Genomic DNA, 13,429 nt, shown 5'->3' with positions numbered 1-13,429 from the left:
GGATCTGTGGAGAACAAACTTAGTTTCTGACCTAGATGGGGCTGGTCTGAGAGAAAAAGGGACCTGAACCCCGACGATGCCATCGGTTCCTATAACCTCTCGGAGGGAGTCTAGAGGTTATGGTGGTCTGGAAATGGGAGGCCCAAAGGTGTGGCTGGACCTAGTATGGGGTCGGGAAATTGTGTCCACCAAGTTTCTTTTGTCTCCCAATTCTGCCATCTTTTCTCTCTCTACCATGTGTGGTGGAAGGCAGGTGGGTGGGTAAATGGGGTGGAATTTTGCAGGTAGGAATGCTGCAGGTAGGAATGAGGTTGAGGGAGGAGAGGCTGTAGAGGGGTAGAAGGGGAAGGGTTGTCTGCTGGGTGGAAAGAAGACAATGGAGATTCAGATGGCTTGGACAGGGGTGGTTTGGCCCGGGCCAGGAAAATTTGAGAAGGTTCACAAGACAAACACAAAGAAGGAGTGTTTGGGAGGAGAAGAAAGGCCTGGATATAGGGAATCTCCAACCTTTTGCCTAATTTCCAATGTAATTATTGAGATCAGTGAAGATTGATAAGTCAAATGTGCCATTTTCCAGCCACTGTGAGCCATTGTTTAGTTTGTACATAGGCCAAGCAGTACTATAGAAAATGAGGAGGCATTCAGGTTTAAGGTCAGGATAGAGCCATAGAGGCTTGAAAGTTAAAAGGCAGTTTAAAGGTGAAGAAGGGGGAGTCTGCGACTGAGCAGTCCCCATATTGGAAACTTGAGGTAAAAAAATAAGTGAGGCTAAAGCAAGGTTATAAGGAGAGCTTGCATGGAGCAGGAGGAACGAGGTGGCTGAGACTGGGTCAGGGGGGTTACCAGGCCTCTGTGTGTGAAGCAAGCCAGAGAAAAGTGGCCCAGGCCCACAGGAGGACATCCCCATGGATGGGCGAGTCTGACTTGCCAGGGTGAGTCCATAGGTGGTTGGGGCTGGGGTCAGGGAGGTACCAGGCCTCAGCTTGTGAACTTTAACCAGCCAGAAAAAAATGAGACTGGAGTTAACCAGTTGGAAGAGTGGCCCAGGCCCACAGGAGGGCGTCCCCAAACATGAGGCTCAGGGCAGGCTAGTCTGACTTGCTGGGGTCAGGCACAGGCCACTGGAATTTTTCTATCCAGAGTGAGGAAAGGGAAGAAAAGTTATAAAAGCTGAGAGAGGGGCTACATACAACTGCTTAAGAGGCCCAGAGAGAGATGGAGGGAGAGGAAAAGAGGAATTGGAGTGGGGAAAAGGAAAAAAGAGTTTAAAAGTTCAGAAAAGGGTACCAGACAAATGCTCACCTCATCAATAAATCGAGGCATTTTGGGCGAGGGTCCAAGGGTTTCCCTGTTTCCCTTTGTCTTGTCAGAACAAGAGTCTGTCTAGTTGGGTCCAACAGGGTGTATCTTGGCCCTGAGGGGGCTTCTCCCCATCTTGGGTTCTCAGCACCAAAATGAGAGGTCAAAGACCAAAAATAAAAGATTATTCCAACATGTGAAATAAAAGGAAACGGAATCCAGGTTCTGTGTGGGAAACATCACAGTCTTTATTTCCACCCAGGGGCAAGTGAGCTGAACTGGAGAAGGATGTCAGCACGTGGGTTAAGGTGGATGGGGATTTTAAAAGGTCAGAAGAGTGGGAAGTGGCCCATTTCCCTTTCCTGGGTGGAACATTCTATGCACTCATTTCTTCCTGGGTGGGTCAGTTGGGCTAGTTGGTTCTATTGGAGTGGGTTCCTCCATTTGACGCTATCAAGAGTAAAACCAAATATACCAAAATGGAGAGTCTATCATGAGAATACCAAGGGGAGCTAGGGCTTGAGAATGGATCACAAAGAGAGAGGGAAGGAGAGGGAGAGAAGGGCAAGAGAGAGCAGCAGGGAAAGAAGGAGTGAGGGAGGGACAGAGAGAAGGAGCGAAGGGAGACATGAATGTCAGGAGTATTTACTTTGAGATATTAAAGATATATCATGTGTATTCATATTTTTATCCATCCTAAAGTAAAATGATCCTTTAATAAAAATGTTTGTGAAATAACTGATTATATACTTGTTAGTGAGATTTCTTTGAAAAACACATTTTATAATATCATCATGGTAGATAATACTAATCCAGAAACTGTATTTTTAATCCTTTTGAAGTGCCAGAAATGTATCTGTTTTTAATTAATAAACTTCATTATTATTTTAGTTTATAGAAATATCGTATGGGAAGTATAGATTGTTCCCATACCCCCCTATGCCTGCATCCCACCCCTGTTAATAGGTTGTTCTGCTGTTAGAACTTTGCACTACCGTTAGCACATTCATTACAGTAGAGTTACTAAAAGTATTATTACACATATATTTTTGACATACATTTTTGAATCCTTTCAACAACTAAAAAAGATAAATATTATCCCCATGTCAAAAATAAGGAGACTGAGTGAGAGCTAAACCTGAATTCATTGACACGTGTAAGAATGAGAACATGGACCATTATTTTCAATTTTCATTCTATTTAACTACTTTGAGTAATCTTATATAGTATCTTCTGCCTGGTTAAATTTTGGTATTTCATATTATTGAAAAATTTTATAGTAGGAACATATTTTATCTTAAAATTTCATCTCAAGATCTAACATGCTTATCTCATATAACTGTAGTAGTTCGAAATACTGGTTGGTGAGTGCCTTTACCTAGAATCAACTATGAATGAAAATTAATAATTATTTTATAAATATTCTTAATGGATTTAATAAAAATGTAAATACAGGAAAAAAATGAAATAAATATTCTTAATGTTTAAATATTCATAATTTATTAATTTTAAATATTAAATTTTTAAATATTTATTAATCTTAAATATTCCTACCTTATTAATTTTTAACATTAATTTTATTGCATATATTTGAGGTATACCTGATGTTATAGGATACATATAGATAGTAAAATGGTTACTATAGTGAAGCAAATTAACATATCTATCATCTCTATTTATTTTGTTTTTTGTGTTAAAGAGTAGCTAAAATATTCCGCTGGAATCCCCAATATACCTATAGTACGATTTTATTACCTGCGGTCCTCATGTCAGACATTAGATCTCTATTCTTGTTTATTCTACATAGCGGTTCCTTTGTAACCGCAGAGCTACTTGCCCCATTTCCTCTCCACCTCTACCCCTGGTAACCACTGATTTTTTTTCTCTGTCCGTATATTTGACTAGTTTCCCTCTTTTCCAGATTCCATATATAGGTTATATCATGTGATATTTTTCTTCCTCTGTCTGCGTCTTCCACATAGCATAATGTCCTCCAGGTTCATCCATGTGTGGCAAATGGCATATTTCCCTCTTTTTAAAGGTTGAATAATATGTCATTGTATATATTTACCATAGCTTTTAATCCATTCATCCATCAATGGATTCTTAAACTGTTTGCATATCTTGACTACAGTGAATAAGGCTGCAGTAAACATGGAAGTACAGTATCTTTACAATGTGATGATTTCATTTCCTTTCAGTATACACCCAGAAGAGGGATTGCTAGGTCTTGAGGTAGTTCAATATTTTTAGGATCCTTTATAGTGTTTATCATTATGGCTGCACCAGTCTACATTCCTGCCTACAGTATGCAGGGGTTTCTTTTTCTCCATGCACTTGCTAACATTTATTATCTCTAGACTTTTTGATGGTAGCTATCCTAATGGGTCCAACATGATATTTCACAGTGGCTTTGATTTGCATTTCCCTGATTATTAATGTTGAGTAAGTTTTCATATACTTGTTTTCCATTTTAATGTCTTCTTTGGAGAAATAGGTATTCAAATCCTTTTTTAATGTGGCCTGATTTAATTTCGTTGTTATAAAGCCTTGCTCTTTGTCTAATGATAATATAGATATGCATGAACCCAGCAACAATACCCTGTTTCTTTCAATGCCTCAAACCATTTCTTTCCTTCTAGCAATGTAGACAGTTCTGATTAATTTAACTTTTTTTTGGCAATTGGTTTTGTTTTTACAAGTGTAAGACCCAAACAATAAAAATATACCACCCTATCTGTAACTCTCAACACAGTAAATTATTGCTTTGTATAATGATGACCACAGTATATCTATTTCTTTTATTCCTTATGGAAAGCAATTTTATACATAAAGATAGATCAAGCACAAATAATTTATGCAAATAATGAATGATTCTGATTCAAATATCAATATCAAGACTAATCATACTGTAATATAAAAAGATTTAAAACTGTGGTTCTTTTGAGCAAACATATGTTGCATCTAATTGATTTCAGTTCAGTCATCCATATCTCAGTGTCCATGGGACCTCCCTCAGATAGCCAAATTCATGAGTGCTTATGTCCCCTATATAAAATGGCAGAATATTTGCACATAGCATGTACATATCCTCCCTATGCTCTAAATCCTATAATACCTAAATATTTCTTCAGTCACATGGATTCAATGTAGTACTTGGCATGCAGCAAATTTAAGTTTTGCTTTGTAGAATTTTTTGGAATTAACTTTTCTGAAAATTTTTGATCCAGGGTTATTAAATTCACTGATGGGGAACCCATGGATTTGAAGAGCTGAGTGTATTCTGTACCTTAGTTGAACACAATTTCTGTCATCCCTTTCTTCGACTCTTTAGTGAAACAGTAACTGTTTTTGAGTTTCTTGGCATAATATATAAGGTAACTCAATAGACCTGAAAAAAATGAGCCCCAGTCAAACCTTTTGCTTGTTCTAGCACAACCATAATTAATTTCTGGTTATATTCTAGGATTTCAAAAGCATGATACATTTCTACCATCGTGGTACCTCTCTATCATACATGTATTAATTGAAAATTTGTTAATGTAGTTGTATGTTTTGTATTATAGTGAATGGACATCCAATACTCAAAAGAGCTAACATCCGGGTTGTTGGCAAGTTGGTGGCCAGATCCATAAGAGAAAGGAAAATGAAACAATTCTATGAATCATGAAAAGATGAAGAATGTCTTCGACACAATATTGTTACCTTGAATAGTTTGAGCTATCTACCCAAAGAAATACTAATAGGTTAACATTGGCTATGGGTTCCTTCTATATCAACAGGAGAAAGCACAAACATCTTTGTGTGTACAGAGAAGGACTTTGACAGGTTAGTATGTAATTTCTAAATGTGTTTCATTTGATCATTTCACCATTCATTTGATCTTCTTCATAAAAAACATCTGTTTTATCATACTGAAGTAAACCTATGTCAAGTATTCCTTTTATTTGACTGAAATTTGTTTTTTTCCACTACCAATAAATGCCATAAAGAAACTGTTTCATTCTTGTTTCTAAAACTCATGATTCTAGTATAAAATATAATTGAATTAATCTTTTTTAGTCTTTAAAAAATAACAGTGTGGTGATTTGTTGAAATCGTATATGTCAAAGGATTTCTTTGTTTGCCAAGAATATCCCTCATTATTTTTTTTGCAAATGATTGTTTCAAGTTATATTAATTTTTAGTACAAGTTATATTAATTTTTAGTATGGTGATAGTATTACATTAGAACCTCTATAAGTTGACCACTAAGGAACTGTAACAAACTAGTCAACATATAGGAAGCAGGGGTCAACATAAGGAACATGGCCTCTTGTACTGATATGTACATGTGATGCATGTTCATTCTATGAAAATTAATGAGGTGGTCAACTATAGAGGTACTACTACATTTTTCCCTACTCACTGTTCACTCTAAAGTGAAAAACTCAGTCATTTTTTGTAAATGAAAACTCAGTCAAACTCAATACATTTCCTCAATGTATTGCATTCATGAGTTTACTTGCCTTAGTACCAAAAGGATTTGAAGTACAATTACTAACATCAGTTCCTTAAGAATCTTTAACTTTATTCAGGCATCCATCCTTTTATTTATGAATGAAATTAGAGAAACAAATGAGGGGCAATAGTTGAAGGAACAGAATGACACAGAGGCTGGGTATGAAGAGAGAGAGGGGGCCGTGCCTGTGGCTTGGTCGGTACGGCGCCGGCCCCATATACCGAGGGTGGCGGGTTCAAGCCCGGCCCCGGCCAAACTGCAACCAAAAAATAGCCAGGCATTGTGGCGGGTGCCTGTAGTCCCAGCTACTCGGGAGGCTGAGGCAAGAGAATCACTTAAGCCCAGGAGTTGGAGGTTGCTGTGAGCTGTGTGAGGCCACGGCACTCTACCAAGGGCCATAAAGTGAGACTCTGTCTCTAAAAAAAAGAGAGAGAGAGAGAGGGAAGAACTACATGTTCCATTCTACTAGTGTTCTATTGTTTTCACAGTTTTTCCCCTGGATTACTTCTGTCACAGACAAATGACTCTCATACAATTTAGTTTGCTGTAAGAACAATACCTATGTAAGTTAAGAACAATACCTATGTAAGTTATTAAAATGAAATCTCTAGAAAAGTCAATTACAAGAATCATGTCAAGTCAGGGCCCCACCAAAACTAGAACCCAGATGGGCTAAAAAAAACATGATGGAGCTCTAGCTAGGAAATGGTAGCAATAAAATATTTGATAGGGGAAAAAACTAATTGCTAGCTAAAATGTAGAGTTTATCTTATATGTGAAATTAAATTTTCTATATCCTCCGTATACACAGTGGAGAGAGTTTCATTCTAAAGAAAAAAGTATTTTTTCTTTATTTGCATACTGAAAAAAGCTGGAAAAGGTACAATTTAAAAGGGAAAAAAGCACACAAGTTAAATCTCAGCATGGTTACAGATCATCAGCCTGCTCCTTTTTATAGCATTATTAGGATAAAAATTTGGCTAGATTTCCACCATTGCTGTTCTAAAAATATTGGGAGCAAAAGGATGGAGTTACAAGGAAAGCCACTTATATACTAAAATGTAAGATTTCTTAAAGAATGTTGTCATTATTTCTAATGGTAAATGTATTTACAAGAGAAAAATGATATGAAAACAATGTCAAAATTACTTTATAAAAATATAAAAATACAAAAATTAAAAAATATATAAAAATGACAATTTGGGGCAGGATGCCAAAGTTTATTTTTCCTCTAATAAAATGTGATTTCCTTACATTGTGAGTTTCTTACATTGGACTATTCTTGCTATTTAGCAAAGTGAAGCAGGGCTACTGAATGTCGTTTAGAAATGTGATCCTACATTAAGTTCAGTGATACTATTTCACTCGAGAGCTGTAGAAGACAGTGTAAGGTCAGGGAAAAGAAGCCTTCACTTCTCAGTAGTCAGTTTCTATATAAAAATTGGCATTTGGTGCTCATGAAAGAACAAGAAATATTGGCTATGCTCTAAATGTCCATTGTGTTTTTGAGCCAACTACCTGATGGAAGTCATCACTTATATGTAAATGAACTGTCAATGGCTTGCCACAGTTGGCAATCACTGGACTGTGAAGGGTATGTCTTAATAAGAACTGAAGCTCTTCACAGACTTTGATTTACTGGAAATAAAATAGAAAAGTCCTCTGAGACTACAAAGGACACTTGTTTCAGATAAAACGTCTAGACAGTAGCAATATATTTAGGGCTTTTATTATAGCAAAACTGCAAATTAGAATGGAGTGGTGAGAAAGTTCCTGTGACCCAGATGAATTCCGAAGCGCTGCTTCTCTTGAGTAATATGATCTTTAAAATAGCTAAGCCAAATTAAATAAAAGTGCATTAAGGGAGAAACAGAAACAATGCAAGGTCAAGATTCAGGGTTGTTATATCTTTTAAATTGTTTCTGTCCTAGGTTTTGCATTTTCTCCCACATCTGTATTTTTCTTAATAAATGCAGCTCTTAGCATAGTTGAAAGCCAAATGTCCCTAGTTCTTTAACTTGGTCTACTTCTCAGAAAATTCAGAGTGAAGGGGATTTTTGCTTGTCTGCCCTTCCTTTTCCCAACTTCCATTCAAATTACAAACACAATAGAAACACTGAATTCTGTAGAACTATTAATATTTTAATGAGTATTTTATCTATTCATTATTTTAATAATAATACAAAACATATTTATAACATTATTCGGAGTTTGCAGTATACTTTCACACCAATATGAATTATGGAAGTTTTAATAGGTAGATCACATTTTTATATTAATGACTTCTTCCAAAGCATACTATCTTCACAGAAGTACATATATTAGTCAGAGTTAACAAGTAAGTAAATCTTTAAAATCTTATTGGTTTAAGACAATAATTTTTTTTGTGTTCACTTGACAGTGCAGTGTGCGTCAGCAGAGACTCTGCTCCATGCAGTCTTTCAAGGATTCAGGCTTTATCCATCCTCGTAGCATTGCCATTCTTCAGGGCCACTAACGTAGTCTTTGTATCCAGGCAGCAGACAAAAAAAGGATAATATAGAGAAAGTATACTGAATTCTTAAGCGCTTAAATCTAAACTTGGAACATGTCATTTCAACCCACATTTCGATTGGCGAGAAATGGTCATCTAGTTCCACCTGAGGAGACTAGAAAATGTGGACTAACTTTGCATCAAAGAAGAGAAATACCAGAGGGAAAAGAAATATTTCAAATGGCTTCATTTGGATTGCCATCATTCTGGTTTGACATGTTATCAGAACATTTCAAAAACAATCCAGTGCTTTCTAACTTCCCCAAGATTTCGATGCTAATTCTCTTACACAATTAAAGAATCCTGAAACCATCTAGCATCAATTAAAAGGAAACATATTTTTATTATTTATGTTTCAGATACATACTTTTCTTTCAGAAAGTTGAACTCTGAGTTTTATTTTTTGTTTAGTTTTGATTTTTGTTATTCCAGTAAAAATTATGTCAAGTAAATAATTTTAAATAGTATGTTGGTAAGAACTATTCTTATATAAAAGAACACTCACTTCCAGTTTGGGAGAATAAGCTATCAGAACTAATATTTTCAAAACAATGGTGAGGAACATAGAATTGTATCCCAAATTTTCCACTTTTTCTATATAAATAGATAATCAAAGAAAGACTGGCTGATCCAATGGTGCTAAGACTGACTTACCATCTCAGAAGTAATTCTTCATTTTATTGGAACAGGTTTAGGAATTAAAAATTCTCTCTCTCTCTCTCTTTTTCTTAGTATTTTTGAACAACTGTGAGGAAAGAGACAGAAAAAACTTAAAGACCAGAATCTAAATGGTCTTTAAAAGTTTTAAACAAATGGGCTAGCTTAAATCTGCTTCCTTTAAGACAGTCAGCTCTTTTCTGGAACAAATATTTAAACTTTCAAGTTTGAGGTTATTAAACAATTTCATATTAAATTTCTTTTATTTTTTTGTGTCTTCTAATATTTTCAAAGATGTCTCTGCACATTTTGCTAATTTTCACATTGTAAAACATATATTTCCAATAATATAAAATGATAATAATAATAAACTCAAAGCCATTCCATCTTCTTTACCGCATACAAAATGTTGTTTTAGAGATTAGATATGTTGAGATAAAGGGCAAGCACAGAGAAGTTCTCCTCCTGGAATACCTCATGGAAGTGATAGGGCCTGGAGGTTCTGAGGTGAGTGGCTTTGGGATGGGTTTCTGATCCAGTTTCTTGATTTTGACAAACCAGTTTTGAGGTGATACAAGAGGTATAATGATTCAGGGAACTATTCCTGCAATCTGTTTCTTCTGTGATCTCAACAAATTTTGGAGTTGTCTATATGCCTTGATAAATCTCTTTCTGATTAACATAGCTAGTGTCACCCTGTTGTCTTTAATGAAGAACCCTGACCCATATGTTTTCCTTCCTTCCTTCCTTCCTTCCTTCCTTCCTTCCTTCCTTCCTTCCTTCCTTCCTTCCTTCCTTCCTTCTCTCCCTCCCCTGCCTTCCCTCCCTCCCTCCCACCTCCTTCCCTCCTTCTTTCACTTTCTTTCCCTACCTCTTCATTAAATAATACTAGGCCATAAAGATTCTGTCAATATAAAGATACTTAAAGTTAAGATACATTTTTCAAAATGTAGACTTTTGATGTACTCTGTAAGCATAAATGCAGATTACATGTGTCAGATCTCTTGGCATGTTACATTGTCCCAAACAATGCTAGTTCTACTTTTCCCTACATAGAACTGCAGCTTGCCACTTCTTCTTCCTTTTTTTTTTCTTTTTGAGACAGAGTCTCACTCTTTTTTCCTAGATAGGGTGCAGTGGTGTCATAGCTCTCTATCTAGTTTGACACAGCAATGTCAAACTCTTGGGCTCAAGCAATCTTCTTGCCTCAGCCTCCTGAGTAGCTGGGACTATAGGACCTGCCATAACACCTGGCTAGGAGGCTGATCTCTAACTTTTGAGCTCAAGCAATCCACCTGCCTTGGCCACCCAAAGTCCTAGGATTGCAGGTGTGAGCCATTACATGCAGCTTCGTTTTTGTGAAAACATATTTGATATCTAAAATAGTATTTCTGTAAATAATTATCTATACATGTATAAGAAAAGGCAAAGATATCAGAAAAGTAACTTTGTTTTGAGAGAAAAATGATATTTTCTGAAAATCTGAGGCTTGACAGTTGCAGATAATTCACAAAATGAAAAGATGTGATAGGGAGAGATTTATCAGTTTAATCTCTGCATTTCAACAGCATGTATATTAAAGGCTAAAACATTTGTAAATTTAGTGCAATTTCCAAAATAATGTAATGGTTAGTCTGGGAATAAGATCTCTCATATAATTAGATAACTAATGGCATATATATTGGAACTTTGTAATAAGTGCAAAGTGTAATGAGGAAAATTGACATTGGTTTATGTACATACAGATTCTATAGATTTTCATTATAAACCAGGATATGAAGGTAACCTGTAAAAGAGTCTGAAAACATAAGTCGTTTGAACATCATTAGCCCTTCAATCTTAAATACATTATTTTCTTGATAAAACTGTGAGGTGTAGATTTTTTGTTTGTTTTGAGCTTAAGATTTTTAATCCAAAGGTACTTTACTAGACTGGGTGAATATCTAGTATGAGAGTGCATCAAACTCAGTTTTATTGTCAAAATCCTAGACTGGAGCTTGATGTCTTACATAGTGGGCATCACTGTGGTGGTGAAAATGGTCATCTACACTTTTTCTTTTCCAGAATATTACCAGGGTACAAATGTTTTGGTTACATGGATTGCTTTTGTACTGCTTAAGTCAGGGTTATAAGTGTGCCTGTCACTCAGTGTTCATTGTACCCATTAGGTATGATTTCACTCATCCCCTCCTCCCACCTGCTTGGTTTCCAATGAGCTTTAATTTTATCTGTGCACTTGAGTGTTGATCCTTAGTTCCAATTTGATTGTGAATACATGTGTTTGTTTTTTCCTTCTTGTAGACATTTCACTTAAGGTAATGGGCCTAAGTTCCATCCAAATTGTTGCAAAAGGGATTAAGTCACCTTTCTTTGGTTGAGTAGTGTGTCTGTACACACATATAAATATATATATACACACACATACAAATATATGTATACACACACATACCCACATTTTGTTAATCCACTCATGAATTATCTTTATGATTTTGAATTGTGCTGCAATAAATGTTCAAGTGCAAGTGTCTTATTGATAAAATGACTTCTTTTCCTTTGTTTGAATATGTAGTAGTGGGATTGCTGGGTCAAATGGTGGGTCTACTTTTAGTTCTCTGAGGAATCTCCAAACAACTTTCCATAGAAGCAATACTCGTTTGCAGTCCCACCAACAGTGTATCAGAGTTCCTTTCTCTCAGTATCCATGCCAGCATCTATTGTTTGGGGACTTTTTGATAAAAGTCATTCTCACTATGGTGAGGTGATATTTCATGGTGCTTTTGATTGGCATTTCACTGATGATTAGTGATGTTGAGCATTTTTTCATATGTTTATTGGCCATTAGTCTGTCTTCTTTTGAAAAGCTTCTGTTCGTGTCTTTTGCCCACTTTTTGGTGGGGGGGGGGAGGAGGTTCTTTGAATATTTTCTTGATCTTATATTTAGAAAACCCAAAAGATTACTCCAAGAATCTCCTGGAATTGATAAATTCAGCCGACTCTGAGGTTAAAAAAATCGATGTACACGAATCAGTAGCATTCCTATATACCATCAGTAGTTAAGCACAGAATCAAATAAAAAACTGAATACCTTTCACATTAGCTACAAAGAAAATAGCATACCTAAGATTATATTTAACCAAGGAGGTGAAAATCTCTGCAAAGAGAAATATGGATTCACTAAGGGAGAAAATTGCAGATGATGTAAACAAATGGAAAAGCATATCATGCTGATAGGTAAGCAGAATAAACATTGTGTAAATGTCCATACTACACAAAGGAATCTTAAGATTCAATTCAAATACCAGAATATTTTTTACATGTTAAAAAAAAATAATTCTATGTTTCATTTGGAACCAGAATATCCAAAGCAATCTAAGGAAAAGGAACAAATCTTTACCAGACTCCAAGCTATACTGCAAGACTATAGTAACCAAAACAGGATGGTGCTGGCACAAAAGTAGAGACATTGACCAATGGGACAGACCAGACAACCCAGATATAAAACCGTCTGCATATTTCCAAGTGATCTTTGACAAAGCAGATAACAACATCCACAGGGGAAAAAAATGCCCATTTAGTAAATGGTGCTGGGAAAATTAGATAGTCGTATGTAGAAGATTGAAACAGGATCCCTATCCCTCATTATTCACAAAAACATGATTTAAGATGGATAATGGGCTTAAATCTAATGCACAAAACCATAAAAGCTATAGGAGGAAATATTGGAAAAAATCTTCTTTATATCAGCCTAAGCAAAGAATTTATGAAGAAAACCCCAATGGCAATCACAACAGCAACAAAAATAAATAAATAAGACTTTATTAAATTAAAAGGCTTCTGTACAGCCAAGGAAACAATTAACAGAACAAATAGACAACTTGCAGAGTGAGAGAAAATGTTCACGTGCTGTATATCTGATAAAGGGCTAACAACTAGAATCTATGAAATCTATAAACTGTGAGTTTTTTTAATAAAAGTTTCTCCCTTGTACTAAAAGAAAAGGTTGTGAAAGTAAAAATAGTAGTAACTATTTTATAGAATTGAGTAGCTGGAGGAGGCATTATTTATACACTTTACACTGCTCTCTTTTTACAAGAATAAAAGCTGAGGCAGAGAAAGTAAATTAAAGCCATACAGCAGTTTAGTGCCTGAGCTGGGATTGGCATTAGATCTTCTGATCTGCAATCCAATCTTCATTGTCCCATTTTATATATCTCTCCTGAAGACTAAGTAATTTGGTATTAAATAGAAGGAGGAAGAATCAACAATGTAAGCTCAAGCAAGGCACCATCACAAAGAAACTACATATGTGTGTACACCATGAATTGAAAGCCTCCTTCTGACATCTTTGATAATCTCCCTTCCTGCAAGAAAAGATCTCTGTTGTTCTTGTTGGCCTCTCCCAAAACCTTCTGTTGTGGAATTGGTTACTTAATTTGTCC

At 35.8% G+C, this 13,429-nt stretch overlaps 1 protein-coding gene across 1 annotated transcript in view; it reads left to right on the top strand.

Annotated features, from left to right (window-relative positions):
- Window positions 1-4,969, top strand: part of IQCM (IQ motif containing M) — a 474,905-nt gene extending 469,936 nt beyond the window's left edge. Inside the window, exon 13 of the mRNA XM_053597778.1 lies at window positions 4,866-4,969. Coding sequence (XP_053453753.1) covers window positions 4,866-4,969 — 104 coding nt within the window. The remainder of the gene's footprint in view (window positions 1-4,865) is intronic.
- The last annotated feature ends 8,460 nt before the right edge of the window (window positions 4,970-13,429 follow it).

The sequence above is a fragment of the Nycticebus coucang genome, chromosome 1 (genome assembly GCF_027406575.1).
Source record: "Nycticebus coucang isolate mNycCou1 chromosome 1, mNycCou1.pri, whole genome shotgun sequence".
NCBI classification, from domain to species: Eukaryota; Metazoa; Chordata; class Mammalia; order Primates; family Lorisidae; genus Nycticebus; species Nycticebus coucang.
The sequence above is the reverse complement of the archived record's forward strand: the minus strand, read 5'-3'. Positions and strand labels throughout refer to the sequence as shown.